This window comes from Drosophila mojavensis, unplaced genomic scaffold (assembly GCF_018153725.1).
Source record: "Drosophila mojavensis isolate 15081-1352.22 unplaced genomic scaffold, ASM1815372v1 contig_136, whole genome shotgun sequence".
Taxonomy (NCBI): Eukaryota; Metazoa; Arthropoda; class Insecta; order Diptera; family Drosophilidae; genus Drosophila; species Drosophila mojavensis.
Genome location: NW_025318667.1, coordinates 10,090,380 through 10,112,296, shown reverse-complemented (window position 1 = coordinate 10,112,296; position 21,917 = coordinate 10,090,380). Strand labels below are relative to the sequence as shown.

Below are 21,917 nucleotides of genomic sequence, written 5' to 3'. Positions count from 1 at the left end.
AAATACAATCCCTAATAAGATCTCAAATTCACGACTTTTTAGAAAACTTAGATCTCAACAAAAATAAATAAAAAGTGAAAAATAAATACGAAATTAGCTAAATAAAAGTTAATCGAATGCTAAAGACTAACTAACTGAACAGATCTTGACTATATAAGAACGACTTGAAGTAATAATAAATCAATTTTGTATTTATTTTTCTTCTTCTGTATCATATCAACGAGAGATCTCCAAGTTAGTTGTCTAAAGTATGAAAACCAAAGTTAGGAAAAAACAAATATTATTAAATGTTTAAATGTTTTAAGGAGGAAATAAATGAAGAGGAAGAGTAAGAGAGATAGAGCACAATTGAAATGGAATGCAGGAAATATTGTTAAAAGGTTGTTGTAAAATTTTTTCTTCTTTTTTCTAGAGGCTCGCTCCCAAAAATATACAATATACCATAGCTATCAAGTATATTTAAATATACATATATATACATACATAACAGCAATAATACCTTATATATCTAACATATAATAGTCAAATCCATTTTTTTATTTTTTATTTTATTGTTCAACAAAAAATATTTGAAGATTTTTGCAAGTTTTTCTACTATTTTCTATGGCATTTTCAAATATAGTAAATTAAATAATTCAAATACAATATAAAATAGTATTCAACACTTTTAAGTTCCTGAGCACATGAAATAGCGAGAGAGAGAAAGAAATATATGGAAGGCCAAGTCTGAAAAAAAAAGAAAAGAAAAGTTAAGATTAAAGAGCTGACCAACGCTTAGCTACCCAATAATATATATGTATATATTATATATATATATATAAATATATATATATATATATATATATGTACTTATGTATATGTGATGTTGTGATATTTGACTCTTTAGCTATATAAGACCTCAACTTGAGTTGGAATACGTTTCTCTCCATATACACATGTATCCATATATATACATATACATACATATGTATATATATTTTCTATATAATATTCATTTCTTTAGTCCAGACCCTCACCCAGTCCACATCCCTTCTCTGATTTTCATTTTATTAGATGTATTCTATGTGATAGATAATCGATCAATTTTTACCAAATGTATCAGCATCTGATCGATACTTAAATATTATGATAAACAAAAACAAAATAAAGTTTATATATCGTATATCGAATATCGTATATCGCCTATTCAGAGCTGTATTCAGTTTGATTAACATTTCAAAAAGCAAAACAAATGCATCAACATAAATATATATATTATATATATGTATATATATGTAAATATACAGTAGAATTCGGTTATAACGACTCCGCTTATAGCGTCTGTACGATTATAGTGCAAAAGTTATGCGGTTATAGCGTCTTCCGGGTAAAACGACGGTTCCGCGACTGTAGCTATAACCGGATTCTTCTGTATCTCTATATATATATATCGTATATCATATATACATATAGTAACAATGCCTCAAGTCCAGAGCGCAGTTCAGACATGAATCAGTTGATAAATCTTGATATTGCAGTTTTTGTTTATTTTTTATTTTCCACACCCTTCACCTAGATATATGTATATCTAGAAATTGGTATACGAAAGTGTCTTACAGCAATTCGACCCAAGCATTTATTAATTTTTTTAACTAAAAGCAAACAGTAATTTTTGGTTTAGTCAAAAGTTTAAGCATCAATAATTTTAATAATTTTTCATATGTTCAAGCTCAATTTAGCTTTAGATACGTTTCGTAATATACAAAAACAAAAGATTCAAGGCTCTCATACATGCCTATATACACAAATACATACGCATATATATACACATACACATACAGCTCTTAACACTTAACAAAAAAAAAATGAATAAATAACAAGATTTCATAGTTTGCATAAACCTTAGCAAATTCTCAATTTCAATTACAAGCAAAGCACAAAAGTTAAAAGAATAAAAAATATGATATATATGATAATGATACTCGAAGAATATTTGAAATAATACAATATAATATTGAACAAATTATATATATATACATATATGAATACAAAAAATTGTTGTTTCGGTTATTCTTTTGTCTTGATGGTTGAGTACAAAATTACTATGAGAAATGTTTATTGAACTAACTGAATCTATGAATGTGAACAATTAAGAATTACATTGATCTATTACATGATATAATATGACATGAAATGATATGATATGATATGATATGATACTAACGAGCTGCAGAGTCTGCAAAATATAACAAACTAGCACAAAATTAAACAAGAAAAAATAAAACAAATACAACAATCAAATAAAACGAACAATTTCAAAAGTAATATCAAAGAAAAATACTTTTATTTTGTTAGTGGAACTGGAAACTATCTAAAAGCAAGTAAGTCCTTAAGTCGGAAATACCAGACTATGCTATACTCTGATTGCATCTTTTCTAGGATTTTTTTGTGATACACGACATTGCTGCTGATCTAGAATATATTGACTTCCTGGGCTCTGTTGTGCCCCCTGATTCCTATTACGAAAATTATATAAAAATTCTACGGAAGAAGAAAAATATGAAAGTTAAAAAATATACCATCCTTAGTTTTAATTACTTTCAGCTCAGTTTTATATCTAAAAAATATTTATGTATGTATCTAGATTTTACATAATGTGGTCACATCATATTCAAGCTGATTATTTTTCAGTCAACATGCAGAATATTCTCGGGATCAATATAGCTGCAACAATTGCCTAAGATCCACTTAAAGAGCCGCATTGTGACGCTTGAGAATAGTTTGAGAAACCTACTGAGAGCATCGCGATTGGCCAACTCACAGAACTCATCCAGACTCTGACCAAATCTCAGTAATGTTTTATTTTCGTTCAGCCAGCAATCCATTCTATATAGTAAAATCCGTCAATGGATCAATTCTTCATGATAAAAAATATACCATTAAAAAAAATGTATGTAACATCGACAGTTGATGGACTTACCCTGGCTGCTACTTAGAAGCTCACAGATATACCATAATCAATTTATGTAAAAAAGATTCGAAATACATTTTTAAATAAAACCAGTCCAAATAGATGATCTAAAATGCTTAGTGTATTTTTTACTCTTGGCTTTCAAAGATTCTGACATATTTTGGCTGAGCAACTAGTTTAAAAAATTGATAGGTGGATATATTGTACTTACTTATCGAGATGCAGATACAAATATTTACCACATTGCAAAAATCAACAAAAATGAAGTCTAGGACTTACTTAATTTTCTCTTCATAGCTCAAAGTTTGTTCATTTCCTTTTCCGATTCGCTAACAAGTTGTAATGTTATCTGACTGTACTTTGAGTGCCTGCATAACGGTTATGTCAAAGCAGTCGCGCGGTCAGCGTTGACGTCGGCGATTGCCTTTTCATGTTTATTTCTGTTTGGTTTGCCTTTCAGCGTGTCGCCTTCACACTTTTCGCTCTGCTTTGCTGTTGTTGTCTGTTTTTTACGGCCATTTCGTTTGCCAATTCTTTTGTCAATTCGATAATGTCAGCACTGAAAGCGGGGGCTAATTTTGTGTTTGTTCTCTGGTTTGTTGTTGTTGTTGCTATTGCTGTTTTCCGTTTTATTTTGTTCACCTTGCCGCATTTTGGCATCGGTGAGGAGGCATCCAAGCAGTTAGCCGCAGCGGCCGCCATTCGCTAAACAGCCGTGCTTACGGCAAAGCGTACGATTTGATTGCCTACGCAAAATCCAGAGTCACCCAAAAAACAAAAAATAAATAAATAAATAAAATAAAGCTAACGGTACGCAGCGTTTTGTCAATAAAATGAGCTACCTCGCTCCAACTGCTCAAAGCAGCAGCAACAGCAGCAGCGCCGCACACCGACTGACCAGTCGCTCGGCTTCGCCTCATCGCCGTGGTCGGGCGAATTCGTTGACGCCATCACAGGATGCGGCAGATTTATCGCCATTGGCCTCACCACAGCCGCTGCACAAGCGCCCGCCACGCCCCACACAGCTCAACGAGATCTTTCGGCCGCGCTGCAACACCGATCCCAGCAACAGCCGCAACAGCAGCCACAGCAGCAGTAATAGCAAAAAGCCAACGGCGACGCGCAGCGTACTAGGCTCGCTGCTGCGACAGACGCTTAAAGTGACAACCGCATCGGTTGGCTTCAGCGCCAGCGAGGAACGGTAAGTGTTTCGCAGCCGCAGCAGCAGCTGCGCCATTGTGCAATTGCGCGGCGAGTTTTGCAGATCGCAGCGAATTGTTGGGTTTGGGTGGCGTGTTGCGCAGCCATTTCTTTCGGTGCGCTCCAATTCGCTCCTTCTCTCTCTCTCTCTCGACTCGCAAGGTCAGCGCACTAAATGAATTTGCTTGTAATTTGTTGTTGTTGTGCATTTTGGAATTGGTATTTGCTTAACATTTACAAAAATTTGTATGTTTTCGTTTTGTTTATCTATCAGCTGGGCACATTTTTTGGCGTGACGGCTGCCCCTCGTTGCCAATTAATTTATTGCATGAGTTTTGTGTTTTGTTTTCGTTTGCCCAATAAACAAATGCACACACACACAGAGTCACACACGCACACAGTTACAGTGAGCAAAGAGATAGGGGCAAAGAGCTGACAGGTTGCGTTTGGCAGCCGTAAGATGGCGCTGCGGCATTTACATCAGCTCCGGCTAATGAGCTTGACCTTTAGTATCTTCTCCTTCGCTCTTGTTATGGATTCTGCCGACATGCGGCTAGTGATGCGTGCGTGTCACGCCAGCAACTGGCCGCGCAAAACAAATTATTATTGTGGCTATTTATCTAGCTAACGTCACGTGAGGTATTTTGCTTCTATCATAATTAAAAGCTACTAAAAGGCTTTTAATTACCTAAACAAATGCAGCCACACACACATGTGTATGTGTTTGGTGTACTCTGTCATTTAGATAATCTACGCATACTTACATACATATATGCCTGTACGTACACGATATGAGAGAAACAAATCTAGCGCTTTCCGTTTAGATCTTTGCAAAATAACACTTCAATAAAAGGCCAGATTTGTCGGGAAATAAACGTGCTGTTCAACACTGTTGTCGACATAATCATCTAAGCTCGCAAACATAAATTGCCTTGATGGTGCATATGTGTGTGTGTGTGTGTGTGTGTGTGTGTGTGTGTGTGTGTGTGTGTGTGTGCATGCGCAAGGTGCTCTCGCGCGACAGAGCACCGCAAAGCTAATCAGCAGCAAACAGCAGCATCTGTGCAGAGCTTGTCCATGCCTAGGGCCCTTACATAGCACACATATACATATGTATGTAGTTAACATACGTGTTTCTGCATGTGTCTTTGCAATGACAATTTATATTTGCATACGCTCTCTCCATACCTCTCTCTCGCTCGCTCGGTCACTCGTTCTCTGAGTTCTTCTAAGCTGCCTGTCTACCTACAATGGGGTAATTTGTACATTAGAGCAGCACTTTGAGCTATAAATTGTTTTTAGAAATCAACTAAGCACGTTCTGCAGCACACAGGATATGTGTACATACACTCACACAGAAGCGTGCAAGCTTGCAATTCGCCGCATATTCGCCAAATTGAGCGCTTGCCACATACAAGTGCTAAATTGTTCCACTGTGTGTGCGCTTCAATTTGGTGGTGGCTTGCGCCCGCACAAACCCACCACCCAGCCGCACAGCTGCTTTGCTAACGGTACTAGTGCTGCTGCTACTGCTGCTGTGAATGCCGCACAACACACAGAGGAGCTGAAACAGCGGCAGAGAAGGCTTCAGTTTATATACATATTTAGTGAGTGCAGAGCGCGTCGTGTCGTTAGCGGTACTTCTCTGGTCTTTGCCAAAAATATTCGCTTTAACAAATAATAAAAGAAAAAGCAATATTCAATAATAACAAACTACAACGGCAAATTATTTGTTTGGCCAGAACACGCAACTGAGAAATCCGCAATACGCTAATTCGCCGCGAGCAGCGAAAGCAAAAGTTAAAGCACACGCACATTAATCAGCAACAACAATTCACAAAAAGTGCAAAAAGTGTTGGGAAAACTTTTACCATACGCAACAGCATGTAAAACTCTTGCGAAAATTTGGCAAAAATCTGTGTGCAAACGCAAAATCAAGGTGAGCGCGCCCTGGCGGCAATGACTGCGTGTTTGTGTATGCGTTAATGTGTGTTCGTGTGTGTGTGTGTGAGTGTCGGCTTTTGCGGCAAGCCTATGCGTTAAGAGGGCGGGTCGCCCGCTGAATTCGCTCGAACAACATTGTTTGCTCTCACTTTTTGCTGTGTTTGTTTTTGTTCATTTCTTAATGCTGCTGCGGGTATGCAAGCGAAAAAGAGAGAACACACACACACACACACACAAACGCGCATTTTGGGGCTTCCTTTTGATTGTGTAATTTTGAGTTATGAAAGTGGAAAGCATAACCTTTGGCTTATGCCTGAGTCCATGTCAAGGTTTGCAAATACTGACACCAGCACGACAGCGTGGTGGTTAAGATTTTAAAGCAAGACCGTTATTTATTCTAAAATTCAAATGCAGCAAGAAACATCTATTTGTAGCAAACTATTGTAACTCGTTAAATAGTTGAGCTCTTGAGCTGATATTTGGCACATATCCTCTTGATATATCATTTATAATGCTTCTATGGGTAAGAACTTGGCTATGTTTGTGACTATAAAATAATTCCACTTGTTGTGGGTTGTGCTTGGAAGTCCTAACTATTTTCTTCTTTCAAACGACATCAGCTGACTTTTTTGCTTCTTTGCAGATTAACGCAACTTGCCACAACTGGTTCGCTAGGCGACAATGCGAAACGGAAACACTCCAGGTAAGCTCTTAACTAATAGAATAATATAAGCAATATTTATTGTCAGATAAAACGATAGCTCTGAGTGCAATTAGTTTAACTTTACTATAGATGGGCTTTAGAATAAATTTTTTTATTCTTTATAAGATAATCGATCTATGCAAGATATTTCGATAATAGTGCGGTCTATTTAAAATCTAAAGCTAAGCTTACTTAAGTACTACAATTATATTAAGCATCAATCGGCACTGTTTATAAAAAGATTCGTAATATGAATGGAATTTTTGAATATATATTTCTGGAAGTCATTAAGCGTGATCTTCACCTTTGCTCAGATACCGTCTGAAACGATTTCGCTATGTCGAAAGCTGATCAGCTATATGATCAGATATGACAAATCAACAAGTTGAATGTCCACATGGATTATAGATTATTATATATATTTTATATACGTATGTATGTGATGTATATACAAAGAGAGAGAGAGAGGAAGAAAGAGCTGGATGATTAGCTGGAGATCGGTGTGAACTAGTTCTGGATTATCAAGAGAAGGCGTGTGTATGTGTGCGGTGTGGCACATTATCGGACATATTGTTTAAGTAAACGTCGTGCTGTGATTTATTAGACCCACCGTATCGAGATAATATTCATATACATACATATATAAATATAATTATATATATGTGTGTGTTTATATATAGCCTCGATCTGCCTGCGTCAATTCTAAAGCCAAAGAGCGAGATCATTTGATTAAAACTCTTTTGTCATCTCGCCTCACTCATCCGTTTGTATAGTCGTGACTGATAGCACGATCCCAGTTTTTTTTTCGCCCTATACAACTTTTTATTGTACATACATATTTAATAATATATGTCTGTATATGCATATGTCTTTTAATATGTTCTAAGTATGTTTTGGTCATAAATCTGTGCAAATTGTGTCAAAATATTTTGGTTGCGCATTAAATGGAACCGTTTTCATTTGAATTTTTGGGTTGCTCATCTTCAAGGGAAACCTAATTCTGATCCATTAATCGTATATAGTGTATATGTTTGAGAAGTGTTTACTCAGAAAATATAAAACGTATAAAGACTTGAGGCAGTTTAAAATGATGCAAATTGCTAGAAGTACACATTTTGTACTTCTAAAGTATTGGGTAGTCTAAAAAGTCTTTTCGTATTTGTAATGAAACTTCAAATCATATTTTTAAATATTTATAATAAACTTTATTAAATCAAATATGCACCATTTTGGTCGACCACCTTTTGCCATTTTTCCACTAGAGACATAATTCCATTCGTGTAAAACTTTCGTGGTTTCTCTTTGAAAAACTGCTTCAAGTGATTTTCACAGGCTTCTCTTGAAGCCAACTTTACTCCGTTAAGGGAGTTCTGCATTGACCGAAATAAATGGTAGTCCGAAGGTGCAAGGTCAGGGCTATATGGTGGATGCATTAAAACTTCCCAGCCAAGCTCTCTCAGTGTTTGCCGGGTCATCAAAGATGTGTGTGGTCTGGCGTTGTCCTGATGGAATACGATGCCCTTTCTGTTGATCAGTTCTGGCCGTTTTTTCGATTGCTTGCTTCAATCTCATCAGTTGTCCACAGTAAAGTGTCGAATCAATCGTTTGACCAGGCTGAAGCAGCTCATAGTGGATTATTCCTTTCCAATCCCACCAAACACACAGCATTACCTTTCGAGCCGTCAATCCTGGCTTTGCGACCATTTGTTGAGCTTCACCACTCTTGCACCATGATCTTTTTCGCACATTATTGTCGTATTTGATCCATTTTTCGTCTCCTGTTACCATTCTCTTCAGAAATGGTTCGATTTCATTTCGTTTCAGCAAAGAATCGCAAATGTTAATTCTGTCCAATAAATTTTTCACAGACAATTCATGTGGTATCCATACATCGAGCTTTTTTTTGTAGCCAGCCTTTTCTAAATGGTTCAGAACCGTTTGATGATGAATGTTTAGTTCATTTGCGATGTCATGGCTGCTTATGTGACGGTCTTGGTCAATCCTTTCCATAATTTCATCGACTTTTTCAAAGATTGGTCGACCAGAGCGAGGTGCATCTTTCACATCGAAATTTCCTGAACGGAAGCGTGCGAACCATTGTTGTGCTACACGAACTGATAGAGCATCGTCACCGTAAACATCACAAATTTCATTAGTGGCTTGCGTGGCATTCTTCCCTTTTTTATACAAAAATTTCAAAATATAGCGAATTTCTTCTTTATTTTCACTCATTTTTGAACAGCTGTAACTTTTTTCAAATTCTTTGAATTACATTTTTTTTTTTTGGCAATCGAAGCTTAAAGTGCTACCAATCGAACACCACAATGTGTACACAATGTGATTGGTAGCACTGGAGATATACGACGCCAACGACATCTATTGGCAAAATACGAAAAAACTTTTTAGACTACCCAATATAATTCATAATGATATATAACAGTAGAAATATGACTTGATATTAAAAATGAGCAATATATAGTAGGGAAGAAAATCGATTGAAATTGCTAGGTAAGCCCCTTAAAATTTCTTGGAATACATCATAGACCGAGATACGGTGTATACCCATTATTACTCATGAAAAGGCCGTGAGGTGCTTCTCCGTGCTTGGCAATTAGTATTACGAATAATAGAACTGATGTTTGCTAGGTCGTCGTATATCAGGCCACCTGTGCATAAGTCTTGACGTATTCATATCGATGGGTAGGTAGATATTTGGATAGATAGGGCATATACTATATATAGGTATATGCATACATGTTCCTATCATAATTTACTTAGTTCATTAGACCAGGTGTACAGCATATTTGGCTGTCATATCTGCACAAATGGTGAACACCTGGAAATCATTAGTCATTTGGCATTTCGAGAAGGTACAAAGATTAATTTTCATTTCTGCGCTATAATTGTTTTTATCAACAGGCATATGATATACAGATATACACACATATATATATTGATTATGTTTCACTTGGATCTTACGCAATTTCGCTATCAATTGTGACGTTTTATTGTTTTTATTTTTAATTTCTATATAGATTTGTGATAGCCCTAGAAATAGCGGTAAATGCAATGAGTCAAGACAGTTTTTCCACTTTGAACGATTTCTCTTTTGGGTTGAGTTTTTCCCAGCTTCGCAGTCATTTCCCGTCGATTGGAGCCATGGACCCATTTGCAGATACGATATCATATCTGTTAATGAGACTATTAGCAAAACAAAACGCCCCATGAAAGTGACGCCCCACATAAAAAAATAATAGTAGCCTAGAGTGCTTGAGTGCTGAATGCTGCCCTTGAAGATACCCTATAAATCAATTTAAATATCTTCACTTTGAAGAGAACGAAAGTAGTGTTAGAAGAAAGAGAAGAGTTAAATAGACAGTAAGTATTGCGAATAAGATAACAGAGCAGATTACAAATGAGAAAAAAACGAAGAGCAAACAATATATTAGAAACGCAGAGAAGGAATGAACAGAATGAACATGGAAAAAAGCAGAAGAACCAAAAAGAAGAAAAGAAATGCCCAAAAAAAGATGTAAAGAAATGAAAGGTACATGAAAGATCGAAGAAGAAAGAACTGAAGAAAAAAGAAGAAGAACCAAAATGGAGAAACGAAAAAGAGAGGCACATTAGAAGATAAGAAGAATGAAGTGAAGAGAACAAAAAAGAGCTGAAGTGAAGAAAGTGGAGTAGAGAACGTCGAATGCAACCTAAACAGCGAATAATCACAGCTACATACATAAATATGTAAGAAAAACTGTCAGATATGTACATATGTAAATATATGTATGTGTATAATGAACAAAAATAGATCATCATAAAATTAAAGCTTCTCTCAGCTCTGGCCTGGAAGCCCTATAGCGTTATTCAAACATACTGAAATATATATTATGAAAAGCTCTCTAGCTTTTCATTTCTTTAGTCTATAAGATTGACTGATTGATTGATCAAAAGGTCCACTTTAGTTTGTAACACCCTATGCTAACTGTTACAAATATAGGGTAATTGTATAATGGGCCACAACAGATCGAGTGTTAGATAGAGTGGAAGGTTGCCCTTGTTTATTATTATTTTTTCATTTTTTGCTTTTAGTCGGTTGCGGTTTTCGCATAGCTCATCTGTAGGGTGACCATGACTGGCGCCTGAACTGTGTGTGTGCCTGTGAGAGAGAGAGAGGTGAATTAAATGTAGTATTGCAATTAACAATAGCGTTGCCATATCAATAAACACATGGCGACTTATCTCTAAAATTTTATCGAAAAATAATACGGTAAGAGTTCAATTAAGACTAAAGAACATTTTGAGGAGTGGGGCATGTATCCAATGTATGATAGCAGGCAGTTGATTAGGAAGGGACGCCGGTGTGTGGTATCGCCCAAACTACTTATTTTGCTTTAATATGTGTTTTTTTTTTTTTTTAATATTTTGCTCCATTGTCATTTCGTATACATATTTCTTAGTTTTAGCTACGTTTTTTTCGCCGCTCAATATTTTTGCACAACGCAAGCGAAAAATCACAAATCATCCAGTCAAAGAGAAAGAAAAAAGCACAAGTCTCTGTGCATGTGTGTGTGGTGGTATTGTTGAATGGTTTTAGGGTCAGCAGTGAAAAAAAATAGGAGACAACAACAGCAAAATCAATTGGCAAGCGAAAGGCGAATCAAAGCAATGAACGTTTAACGGTGAATAGTTAAATCTCAGCTGCGGATCTGCTAGCATCAGCTGCTTGCGGCTCCTTAGATGAAGCATAAGCGAAAGAGAACCATCGCCACAGAGGTAGAAAACCAGTGAGAGAAAGAGAGCGCGCTCAGCTTTTTGTCTTCTGCTGGTGCGGCTTCTTCATCTTCTCTCATTTCATTGTTAAATTTCTTTACAACAACATAATAAGTGAAGCCAACGGCTACGTCGGCGCTGACGCCAACGCAACGCAGCATGATAAGCAGGGAAGAAGTTTTTTATTCAAACACACACCCATACGAACACATGGACATAAGCGTATGCATGCATGCGGCCACAATTCGCCGTCGCTGTCGTCGTCGTTTGTCTGTTCGCCGCGTCGCTTCGCTTCGTCTCAGATATTGTTGATGTAGGGCCGCTGTCGCTGCTGCTGCTGCGGCTTCTGCTGCTGTCTGCCTGGCTGGACGTTGGTTGGGTCTGGCCGCAACGGCACTTCAATTTGAAATTCAGTGCGAAAGCGAACGACAACGCAGACGGGTAGCCAGTGAGCGGGAGAGCGAGCGAGAAAGTGCTTTTTAAAGCAGCATTAGCGAGCGGCGGCCGCTTTTCCACATTTTGTGTTTTTTTTTTTTGTATTCCTTTAAAAAAAATTCGTTAGCTAATTTTTTTTGAGTGTGAAGTGGCTTTGGTTTATTTTTGTTTGCTATCGCGTGCACAACAATAAAGTTTATCAACAAATAAAAAGTCCGTTCTAATGTAACTGTTTATTGAATTGCGGCGAATTAGTTTGGCGTTAACAACAAAGCGAAATACGCACAAGAACAATAACAACGTCGATCAAACATATTTTGTAAACGGGCTACGCGGTTAGCGGCAAACACAGCCGTAGACATCATCGTAGACGGGGAGTACGGCCAAGTGACATCATTAAAAGAAAAAAAGTGACGGAAATTGTTGGCCGTGTGTCGTGGCCAAAAATAAATGCAAAAAAGACGAGAAAAGCAAAACAAAAAAACGCCAATTCAAAAAAAATAAGAAAAAGAATTGTACTCCACAACAAGAATAACAACAGCGGCGGCAGTAGCAGCAAGGCGAAGAAGAAGCGGTAAAGCAAATACACGCGCACAGCTGAGAGAGGCAAAGCGTGAGAGCGAAAGACCTGCTGGCCAAACCAAAACAACAATTCGAACGAGGCGAAGTGAGAGCGTGTGCGTATACGTGGATGGTGAAGAGAGAACGTACATATATAAGAGTGTGAGAATGTATGTGTGTGTGGGCCTGTGTGGCAGACAATTGTCGTATGCCGGGCGGCTGCTGTGTGGCGCCATCTATTGTAGTACATATGACAAAAAGAACTTTAGCAGCGAAAAGAAAACTAACACGCACACACACATGCATTGGCATGGACATGCAGCAACAGCTGATGCTAGAAAGAGCGCGAGCATCTGCAGTAGCATTACGCAAAAAGAAGCCCTGTTTCCTAGTATATATGTACATATACATACATATATATTTATTATCTAAATCTATAATAATCATGATTGAAATTTCAAATAATTATCAGCTGGCACTCGTGCGAGTTCTTTGTCAACAATAAATATGAAAAGTATATCTTTAACATTTGGAGCGGACTGTGCTAACTATATGAAAAATTAGCAGCGACAGTTTAATTAATTTCGTTCGTTTAATTAAGAGATCTACGATAATGTTGAATCGCACATTACAAATTTTCAGCTTTATATATGCTAACTGTAAACAAATACAGATTAGCACTCAATTGGTTAAAAGCTGTCAATTCATAAAGAGATGGAAATATTTGCAGATACATAGATATATGTGTATTTGTAACAAATATGTTCAGTTATCTAACATTTGCAGTCACGAGGAGATGTTAGTAATCCTTGCAGAAATATCTAACAATAAAGTAATCCCATAAAAACAAGTTGCTTAAATACTCTAACGCTTTACTCTGACTAATATACAGATCTAATTTGTTGCACTTCAGTAGAGCGTAAAATTCTTATTTAATTACATTTCCGGTCGGATATGTTTGGCAAAAGTTATTTGTTATAATATTGATTTTTTTTTTAGATTTAATATTTAAATACCTGATGAATATGATGAACTGTCTTATTATAGAGTATATCGAATAATGTACATATATTACATAATGTTTGAACTCCTTTACTGTAGTTACTTTTAGTATAGTTGGAAATGTTATTTCTATTTGTGGAATTAGTTCGATAATCCGTTCATTAAGTTCAATTTATTAGATCAGTTGATTACTTATGATCAGTAGCTACACATCTTAATAAGACGCATTGCTCATGAACTATTGAATATCCGATCACGTAGTTACCTTTATAAGCAACTGAACTGCACTTGTTTACTGATCTCTAAACTAGTTCCTTCAATCATGATCATTACAAAGATTCGCTCACTTAAATAAAACTATAAAAACAACAACAATATAAACGAGAGATGCTCAGAAGGCTCAGCTGCTGCATTATGCCTAAGGGAAGCTTTCAATAGCTCACCAACACCAACTCGACAGGTATTCAACAATATTTGTGTGCGTGTGTGTGTGTATGTGTGTTTGATAGTTTATCGACCTCCCAGTGCCTGAAGCGCTCTCACTTCGCTCCGCTCCGCTCCGCTCCGCCAATGTCATCGCAGTGGCATAAAAATAACTTTAGCTCTGCCCTTCTTTCCGCAGTCGAAGAGAGTGTGTGAGGGAGAGAGAGAGAGAGAGACAGAGGCATATGCAGAGAGATCTGATCGAAAAGATGTTGTTAAATAGTGAAAACACGCACCAACTAGAACAATAAGACAAACAAAAAATAGCAAAAGAGAAGAAAAACTAACAAAAAAGAATATTTAAACAAGAAAAAGAGCAAAATAAAAGTAGAGGCAAAAAAAAAAAAAACAAAAAATAAGTAAATCAGACAATGGCCACAATCAACGAGGAGGAGGTCAACAGCAATGGGAAAGTCGATTCATCGATGGAGCCGGAGAGCACTCTGCAGCAGCTGAAGGCAAAAAAAAATAAATCGAATTTGTTTCTCATCAAATCCTACAGTTTCATTGAAAAGAACAATAACAATAATAGCAATAGAAACAACAACAATAACAATAATCATGGGCTATATAATAAGCGTTTGCAATCGCCTGATATGCAACCCTTTCCGGATATCGCCTCCTTGATGCTCGTTGCTGATGAGCAGCCCACCAAGAAGACGCGTTCGAAGAAGTCCCAAAACAAAACGCAGAAAACGAAGGTTATCAAAAATGGAATGAAACAGCAAGAGGAGGATCAGCAGGATCCACAGTTCATTAGCGAGCAGGAGGCTCAGCTGCTGCGTCGCAATCCGCACGAGTTTGAGGAGCTGTTCAAGCACTCACCGGCGGCACATGGTTTACATCTGCCACGCCCACAATCGCTGCCCGGCAAGGTGCACTTTGAGGCGTCGACGTTGTGCATTATCGAGCCGTCGGCGTCGAAGCGTCGCAGCGGCAACATCAAACGCGAATCGTTCTTGCGACAGAGTCTACAATCGATACGCCGCAGCTTTGGGTCGAGCAAGCATTCGTCGAAGCTTTCGTTAGCCACGCCCTCGATCACACCGATGCCCTCGCCGGTGTCATCGAACGCCTCGTCCACATCGACAACATCCTCCTGCTCCTCAGCCACAGCCATCTCTATGCTGAGCAAGGCGCAGGCGCACAATCACATCCTGGATGAGTTCCTGCCCACGCCCGTTGTCCTGCTGCTCAATAATGATGCGCAGATACAATATATCAGCCAAGCAGTGAACAGGTAAGCCGCCATCCGATAGGTTTCCAAAGTAATCTCAGCTGCTTAGTCTTAAAGCTCGTAAAGTACCATAAAGCTTAGTCTAAAGTAGTATATTTGGATTGACTTAGATTTAGATAGACAGAAACTTACCTTGAATGATCTCCTCGTAAGCTTTCCAAACTTTCACGCAATGCTTTGATATGCTTTTTAATCATTCTTGTTCAGTCACTCAAAATTCAAGATTTTAAAGACAAGGATAGCTTTAGGTTTAGATATTTTCATATAATCAAATCTTAATTTTAAGTGTAAATACAGATTTTTCATACATTGATAGTATTGCTAAGGCTGGCCCTGATGAAAAACCGAATCTTTATTGCTTATAACTTAAGCTAGTCTACTCTATCTCTACTCAGTTCAATGCTTACGGCTCAAGCATTCCTCTTTTTACATTCAAAGTAGAGCTAAAGTTATATAGGTTTATCAGAATCAATCGGATAATATTCATTCATTCATGCAACTTTGTCAGCTTTGCATGAGCGCTCCTGCCATTCAGTACTTTAGGCCTCAATGTGCTTTTGGCCAATATTAGCATTGAGGCATGTAACGCGTTGCAGTCATTTTACATCGCAGCTCGCATTGATTTTTACACATATGAAGAAGGCAGGGAAGTCAAGGCCAAGCATTTCAATTACCTGCAACAGCAAATCAGGCCGGATGCTACGTCCGCTGCGCCAACGCCCTCGCCCCCAAATCGACTGTCAATAAAATAGCTTGAGAAAAGAAAAGACGAAAAGCAAAAGAAATAAGAAGACCCTGAGTAGAGCTCTCTTTCAGAATATGGATATCCAATGTCAAGCATCGATTTGCATTTAATATACCCTGTAAATGCAATTGTAACAGGTTTTGATAGCTGCAGCCGTATAGAATATTCTTATATCATCATCATTATCATATCGATAAATATCGATTTGTAAAAAAATTAACCTGGCGATTCTTCTAGAGCGGCAGATATTCTATATCTTATTTATATCTCTATGACATACGGTAGGTATCGAACTTGTTTCGAAACACTTAATTTGCTCTATATGCATATGGTCATGTATACATATATAGATCCATAATTAGTAGACGGTATCTGCCAGTTGGGCATACGCAGTTCAAACACTTTCACTTATTGGTGTCGCCGTACTTTTACTTTGTCAGATCGGATCGATTTCAATTGAGAGCTTCTCGAGTTCCGATTTGCATGCAGCGAATGTCCGCACTGAGCGATTGAGCGGTTGACAAATGGCTAACCATACCGATTGCTAGACGTATAGATAGATATGTATATACATATGCTTGGATATATGCATCATTGTGCAAACGCCAACGGCATAATGCTCTAGACATATTTGGCTCTACGCGGCGTATTTGGTAGTTGGATTGCAATTGCCGTTGCCAAAGTTTAGGACCATCTAAAAACAATGGAATTTCTTTATTATATTTCGTGACGTCACAAGAGCCAACACTTTATAAATAATTTTCTATTGCTAATGTATGCCACAGTATACATAAGTATATAGACATATAATATATAGAAGCAATTAGAGAAACATTTGCGTAAAATATTTGCAAAATATTTTGCGGTTGAAACAACATGGAACAACATTATATGTACAATGATTATTATATGAACACGGGACCTTTAGATGAAGCAGATTAGAATTGCAGATAGTCATAATAGTATTACTCATGGATGATATATTCATATATTTCCACTTCCTCTACCTTATATCTTAGCTCCAAAGTAGTTCTAGATAAATATAGGAACAGTTACAGTTGGGGGAACGATAGATATACAACCTAGAGCTTTGATGATATCCACTTCCGCATATCCCAACTCAAAAGATATGAAGTTGAGTACTTCAGATCCCGAAATTATACATTGCATTTTGGGATCTAAAGCTCTCAACTTTATATCTTCTATAACTCAAACTCAAACCATTCTTGATGCTTCATTTCATTTCGATTTCCTGGAAACGCAGTTACCCGGTGGTTTCCCGTAAGTAACTCTTAAGGCTCTCGAATTGTGTGCGTGGAATCAAGTCAATAGAATTATTTATGCTGCAAATAATAGAATATGTATAACAAAACAGGAAATGTTTACAGTTATGCTGTTCATTTAAGTGCGTGGAATTTGATTTCAGTACACACATTGTTCAATTGCAAAAGTGCAGTTGGGTTTGTAACGCACAACGACTAAATATATAGTATAACTACAATATATATAAATATGATTGTGCCCCCAGTTACCCCTAAGGGGAAGACCTAACCTCCTCAATTGAAAGATGCGTGCAATTTGTTGCCTTTGTTGTTGTTGTTACTGTTACTGTTGCTGTTGGTCTTGCTCTTCCAATTCCACTTACTGTCCATTGCATTCTGAGTGTACAACTATGTATATATGTATATACATATGTTGATAATATATGTTGAGTATCATTTCCATGTGGGCGATTCGTTTTTGTGAATACATTTTTCGAGTGCATTCGCGTTGATTGAATTTCCAGCAATTTTTTTTTTTTTTTAATGTACCCTGGACTCATAGAAAATATGTAGGGCATATTGATCATTGGTTAATCGTATTATATTAGATTCTTAAGCAGAATTCTCATTGATAAAGCCTTGTGTACAATGATATTTGCCTACTTTTCCATTCCTATCGATTCATAATCTTTTATAATATGTACTTGTCCTTTTAATCTCTCTTCGTGAATACGAAGATTATAACCGATGTGAGAGATTATTTCAATATTAAAGCGATCTGATGAATATGATTTTTATATGTTCTCGAGTCCTATAAGATTTCTTCTGTGAACTATTTTAGGGTGGGAGTACAGTTTACGGTTTGCAGTTTACAGTTTATAGTTAAACAAAAAAAGTTTTTCAGATTTTTGTTTTACGTGCAGGGTATCTTTCAGTCGTGCCCTCTTGATTGAAGTACTTCTACTTGTTTTATTGTTGTTATATTTTTATCAAAGGCATCATGCAATGCCCGTTCAAGGGGTAGTACCTCTTTCTTTCCCTCTCGCCCTGTCTCACTCCTCGCTCGCACCTCTTCTTTGTTTCTCTGTCTTTGCTGAGACCATTAACTCAAATGGGTCAATTGTTCGTTATAGGTTTCGAATAACATTTGCAAATTGCAATAGTGTTTACGTTGTAAATAAATTAAAGAAATGTTAAAACATGAACTTGGGTACAGATATGTACATGTAGATACTGATAAGTTCTTCGAAAATTTAGCATATTAAGTTTGTAGATTTTGACTTGGAAAATTGAAGACAATGGCCAATCAAGTCTTAACATGGGTCTAGAATCAGTTTGTTGACTTAAGCTCTGATCTTTTGATGTCGATTTCCATTGTAGAAGAGCTATCTATACATTTTCATCGTTACTTCTTCCAATTCAAAAATATTTGGAGCAATTATGATTGGATTGTCAATGAGAAAGCAACTACCTATTGAAATATCAATAGATTTGCAATGGCTGCCTGAGTGACTGGGTATTCGTCTGCTAAATGGAAATCCCCCCATCGTCTATGTAAGCGAAAGCGATGAAACTGAATTTGGTCTTGGGCCACATAACTCATCTGATTCGGAATCTCAATCATGATAACTTATGCTGTCATCACTTCGTTCAAGTATAATTCGAATTCTAATTTGATGATCCAATTTGATTCACCAGCAAACAGTGCGAGATAAGGAAAAAGAGAACATCATTGAAGCTATTGATCGAATACTTATATGAGCTACTATTAAAATTCTACTCTATATAAAACTATTTCTTAACTAAAACTAGTTGTGAATTACAATAAACTCATATAGGCTTATATAACATATATAAATATAAACATGTCTATGGCGTATTTATGTACATACATATGGCATAGATCATCTCATTATATACGATATGTAGCAGAATGGTTTTAGCAAATGAGATTTTAATGTGAGTTTTGTGCTTTGATCTATAACCTTGTTTAGCATTAAAGCTTATAGCTCTACCATTACGTAAGCGTTAGTTGGGGACTTTGGAGAAGAGTTCTTGATGGCGCGAGATTCAGACTTCATTTGTCACTTCAACAGAAATGCTGAGAATCGCTGCCGGAAGTGCGAAGTGTGTGCTTAAATTTGGTAAAAAAGCTTTAAGTGTTATTAAATTTGAAATCTTCCAAATAATTGAATTGAATTTGATGTGCATACAATTTCGATTTTCGTTATGTGAGCTCTAAAACTTAATGAGTGTCTCACATGGATTTAAGTGTACGAAAGGCTTAAAGCGAGCTTTAAGCGTGCTTAAACATTTTATCTTAAGGTAAAATTCTTAAGGTATACTTGTGATGATACTTGATGCACTTGTGTAAGTTTTGAAGCTTAAGGATAAACGCATTGGCTTTGAATGAAAATTATAAAATTAGGCCTAAAAGCAATACAACTAAAGCTCGTCAAGCTCTTGCCATATAAGATATATTTTCTGGTTATACAAAGTGAAGAAAGTGGAATATATAGCTTGATAAGGACTTTAATCACACCTTTGTAAGCTAAAGTCTATAAGTAAGCTTGAAGAGTTAAAGCTGTGCATTTGAATATACTTACACTTAAATCTCTAAAGGAGTTTAAAGCTTAAATTGAAGCTGAAAACGTAGTTTTTCGAAAGTTGAACAATTTTTGGTGAGATTGAAAGCTTTTGCTTGAGTTGCTTGAGTGGTTTACGAGTGAGCTAAAATCCAATGGAACTATCAGTCAAATGCTCTCCCTCTTTCTCACCCTCTCTCTCATTCTCAGTTGATATATACCCCCCTGCAGTTGAGATTAGCTTCGGGTGTTAAAAGATAATCGCTTGCATTTAATGCATCGCACTCGAAAACACCCATAAACGAGTGTCACACTTAATATAAACACGCTGATAATGCCGCACACACACATGCACACAAACAAATATACACACATGTATATATGTATGTGTAGATATCCCCCTACCCTCAGTGCGTCCAGAAGCTCTCGCATTTTGCCTTCAACTGTTTGCGATCTGTGAAACACACTTCACATTCAATTGACAGCAAAATGTTGTTTGTCTCTCGTTCTCGCTCTCTCCCATACTCTCTGTCTCTCTCATTCAATGTGTGTGTACTTCTACTTAGATGCCATTGAATGGATTTTAATAATTTCACATATTTCAGTTTGTCCGTTGCCGTCAAGCGAATCTTTTGCCGCGAATTCGAAACAAAACGAAAACGAAAATAAAAACTAGATAAAAACCAACAAAAACAAAAGAAATTATTTAATTTTTTTTTTTTTCATTAATTTTTTTTGTTCGTTTTCGGTACGTTAAAATGCTGTCATAAATCATTTTCTTGTACTATCTTCTAGTTATTTACCTAGGTTTAATTTTTTTTTTGTTTTTTCTGTGCGAGTGCAAAGTCAAGAATCAGCATTTCAACTGAGTTTTGTACGTGAAATTGTCTGTCAACTGTGTGAAGAACTTTCTGAAAGATAGTTCAAAGATAAGCACAGTCTGAAGCTGGATTTTTGAGTACAGAAGTAAATATTTTGAGCCAAAAAGGGAAACAAATTGATCCATTGAAGCTTCAAATGTGTATAAATTAAAGTGTGTGTCTTTATAGCTATATATAGAGATGTATATACCTATTTAAGATCTGTGTACAACCGAGCCTAATCGAAAGAGGTATGAAATACTAAACAAAAATGTAAATGATTATATTATAATATATTAGTTATATGATTACATATACATATGTATGTATATGGAATACAAAATTCATATATTTAAATGTATAAACACTATGTGGATCCTGAAATGTGATTGACCTAGTCGAGTTATAGAGCTCAGTTTATTGTAATTTCGATTCATGCGACTATATGTATATATATTTCTATATGTAAATTTAACTGTTAGTCAAGAAATACTGAATTAATGTTAATGCTTCATACTTGAAAGATTTTTTATATATACTACTATAGTTTTATTATATCATATACACATTCTATATATGTATTATATTAACTTTTATGATCAAACTAACGAAATACGTTTTTCTTGTTCTCTTTGCAGGTATGCAATACGTTTCTTTAATGATATGTTTCTATCAAAAGTGCAAGTGTTATTTCCCCCCCTGCTTGGCACATTCATCCACAGAACATCTCAAAATTAATGCCTGCCATTATATAATAGTGTGAACCGGTAGAAAACAAAAATTAGATATGTATATATATATATATATATATGTATATATATATATATATGATCGCACGCTAAGCTAAACAATTAAGAAAGGTGGAAATTGGGCATAACCAGCGGCAGCATACTCGCTCATATTAAGAGAAAAACAAAAAGAAGTAACTAACGAAAAGCCCAACAGTGAATCAAGACTTGTTTGAAGCTCAAGGACTATCATATACATATAGTCCATATTACATATTTCGGACTTTGTTTGCAAACGGAAGATCGTGCTTTATAGGAATCGTATATGCTCTCATAGCATTCATTCATCGTGAGCGGGTATAATTATCACCAAGTGGTAAACAAATAGAAATTCTGACTCGTAAATTGTCGTAATTATATCATCACAATTATAAACTAAAAAAACGTTACGA

The 21,917-nt window shown here is 36.4% G+C and overlaps 1 protein-coding gene and 3 long non-coding RNA genes across 8 annotated transcripts in view; 1 reads left to right on the top strand and 3 right to left on the bottom strand.

Annotated features, from left to right (window-relative positions):
* Positions 1 to 478: 478 nt before the first annotated feature.
* On the bottom strand, positions 479 to 3,882 carry LOC116804550. The gene is made up of 3 exons (XR_004364544.2): positions 3,793 to 3,882; positions 3,230 to 3,696; positions 479 to 726 (listed from the first exon to the last, which is right to left on the bottom strand). It is a non-coding gene; the product is annotated as an uncharacterized LOC116804550 (long non-coding RNA).
* On the bottom strand, positions 2,564 to 3,207 carry LOC116804549. The gene is made up of 2 exons (XR_004364543.2): positions 2,960 to 3,207; positions 2,564 to 2,896 (listed from the first exon to the last, which is right to left on the bottom strand). It is a non-coding gene; the product is annotated as an uncharacterized LOC116804549 (long non-coding RNA).
* Positions 3,769 to 21,917, top strand: part of LOC6585128 (protein Aster-A) — a 42,820-nt gene continuing 24,671 nt past the window's right edge. For 2 of the 5 annotated variants that reach the window (XM_032732612.2, XM_015161096.3), the window contains exons 1-2: positions 3,769 to 4,151; positions 6,738 to 6,797. In XM_032732612.2, the coding sequence (XP_032588503.1) occupies positions 3,784 to 4,151; positions 6,738 to 6,797 (428 nt within the window). In that variant the 5' untranslated portion in view covers positions 3,769 to 3,783. Of the gene's footprint in view, positions 4,152 to 5,717; positions 6,090 to 6,737; positions 6,798 to 14,376; positions 15,289 to 21,917 lie in introns of those variants that run through there. The other 3 variants (XM_032732613.2, XM_015161095.3, XM_015161094.3) reach the window with 3 other exon arrangements.
* On the bottom strand, positions 17,412 to 20,311 carry LOC122757911. Its single transcript, XR_006358104.1, has 2 exons — positions 19,899 to 20,311; positions 17,412 to 18,960 (listed from the first exon to the last, which is right to left on the bottom strand). It is a non-coding gene; the product is annotated as an uncharacterized LOC122757911 (long non-coding RNA).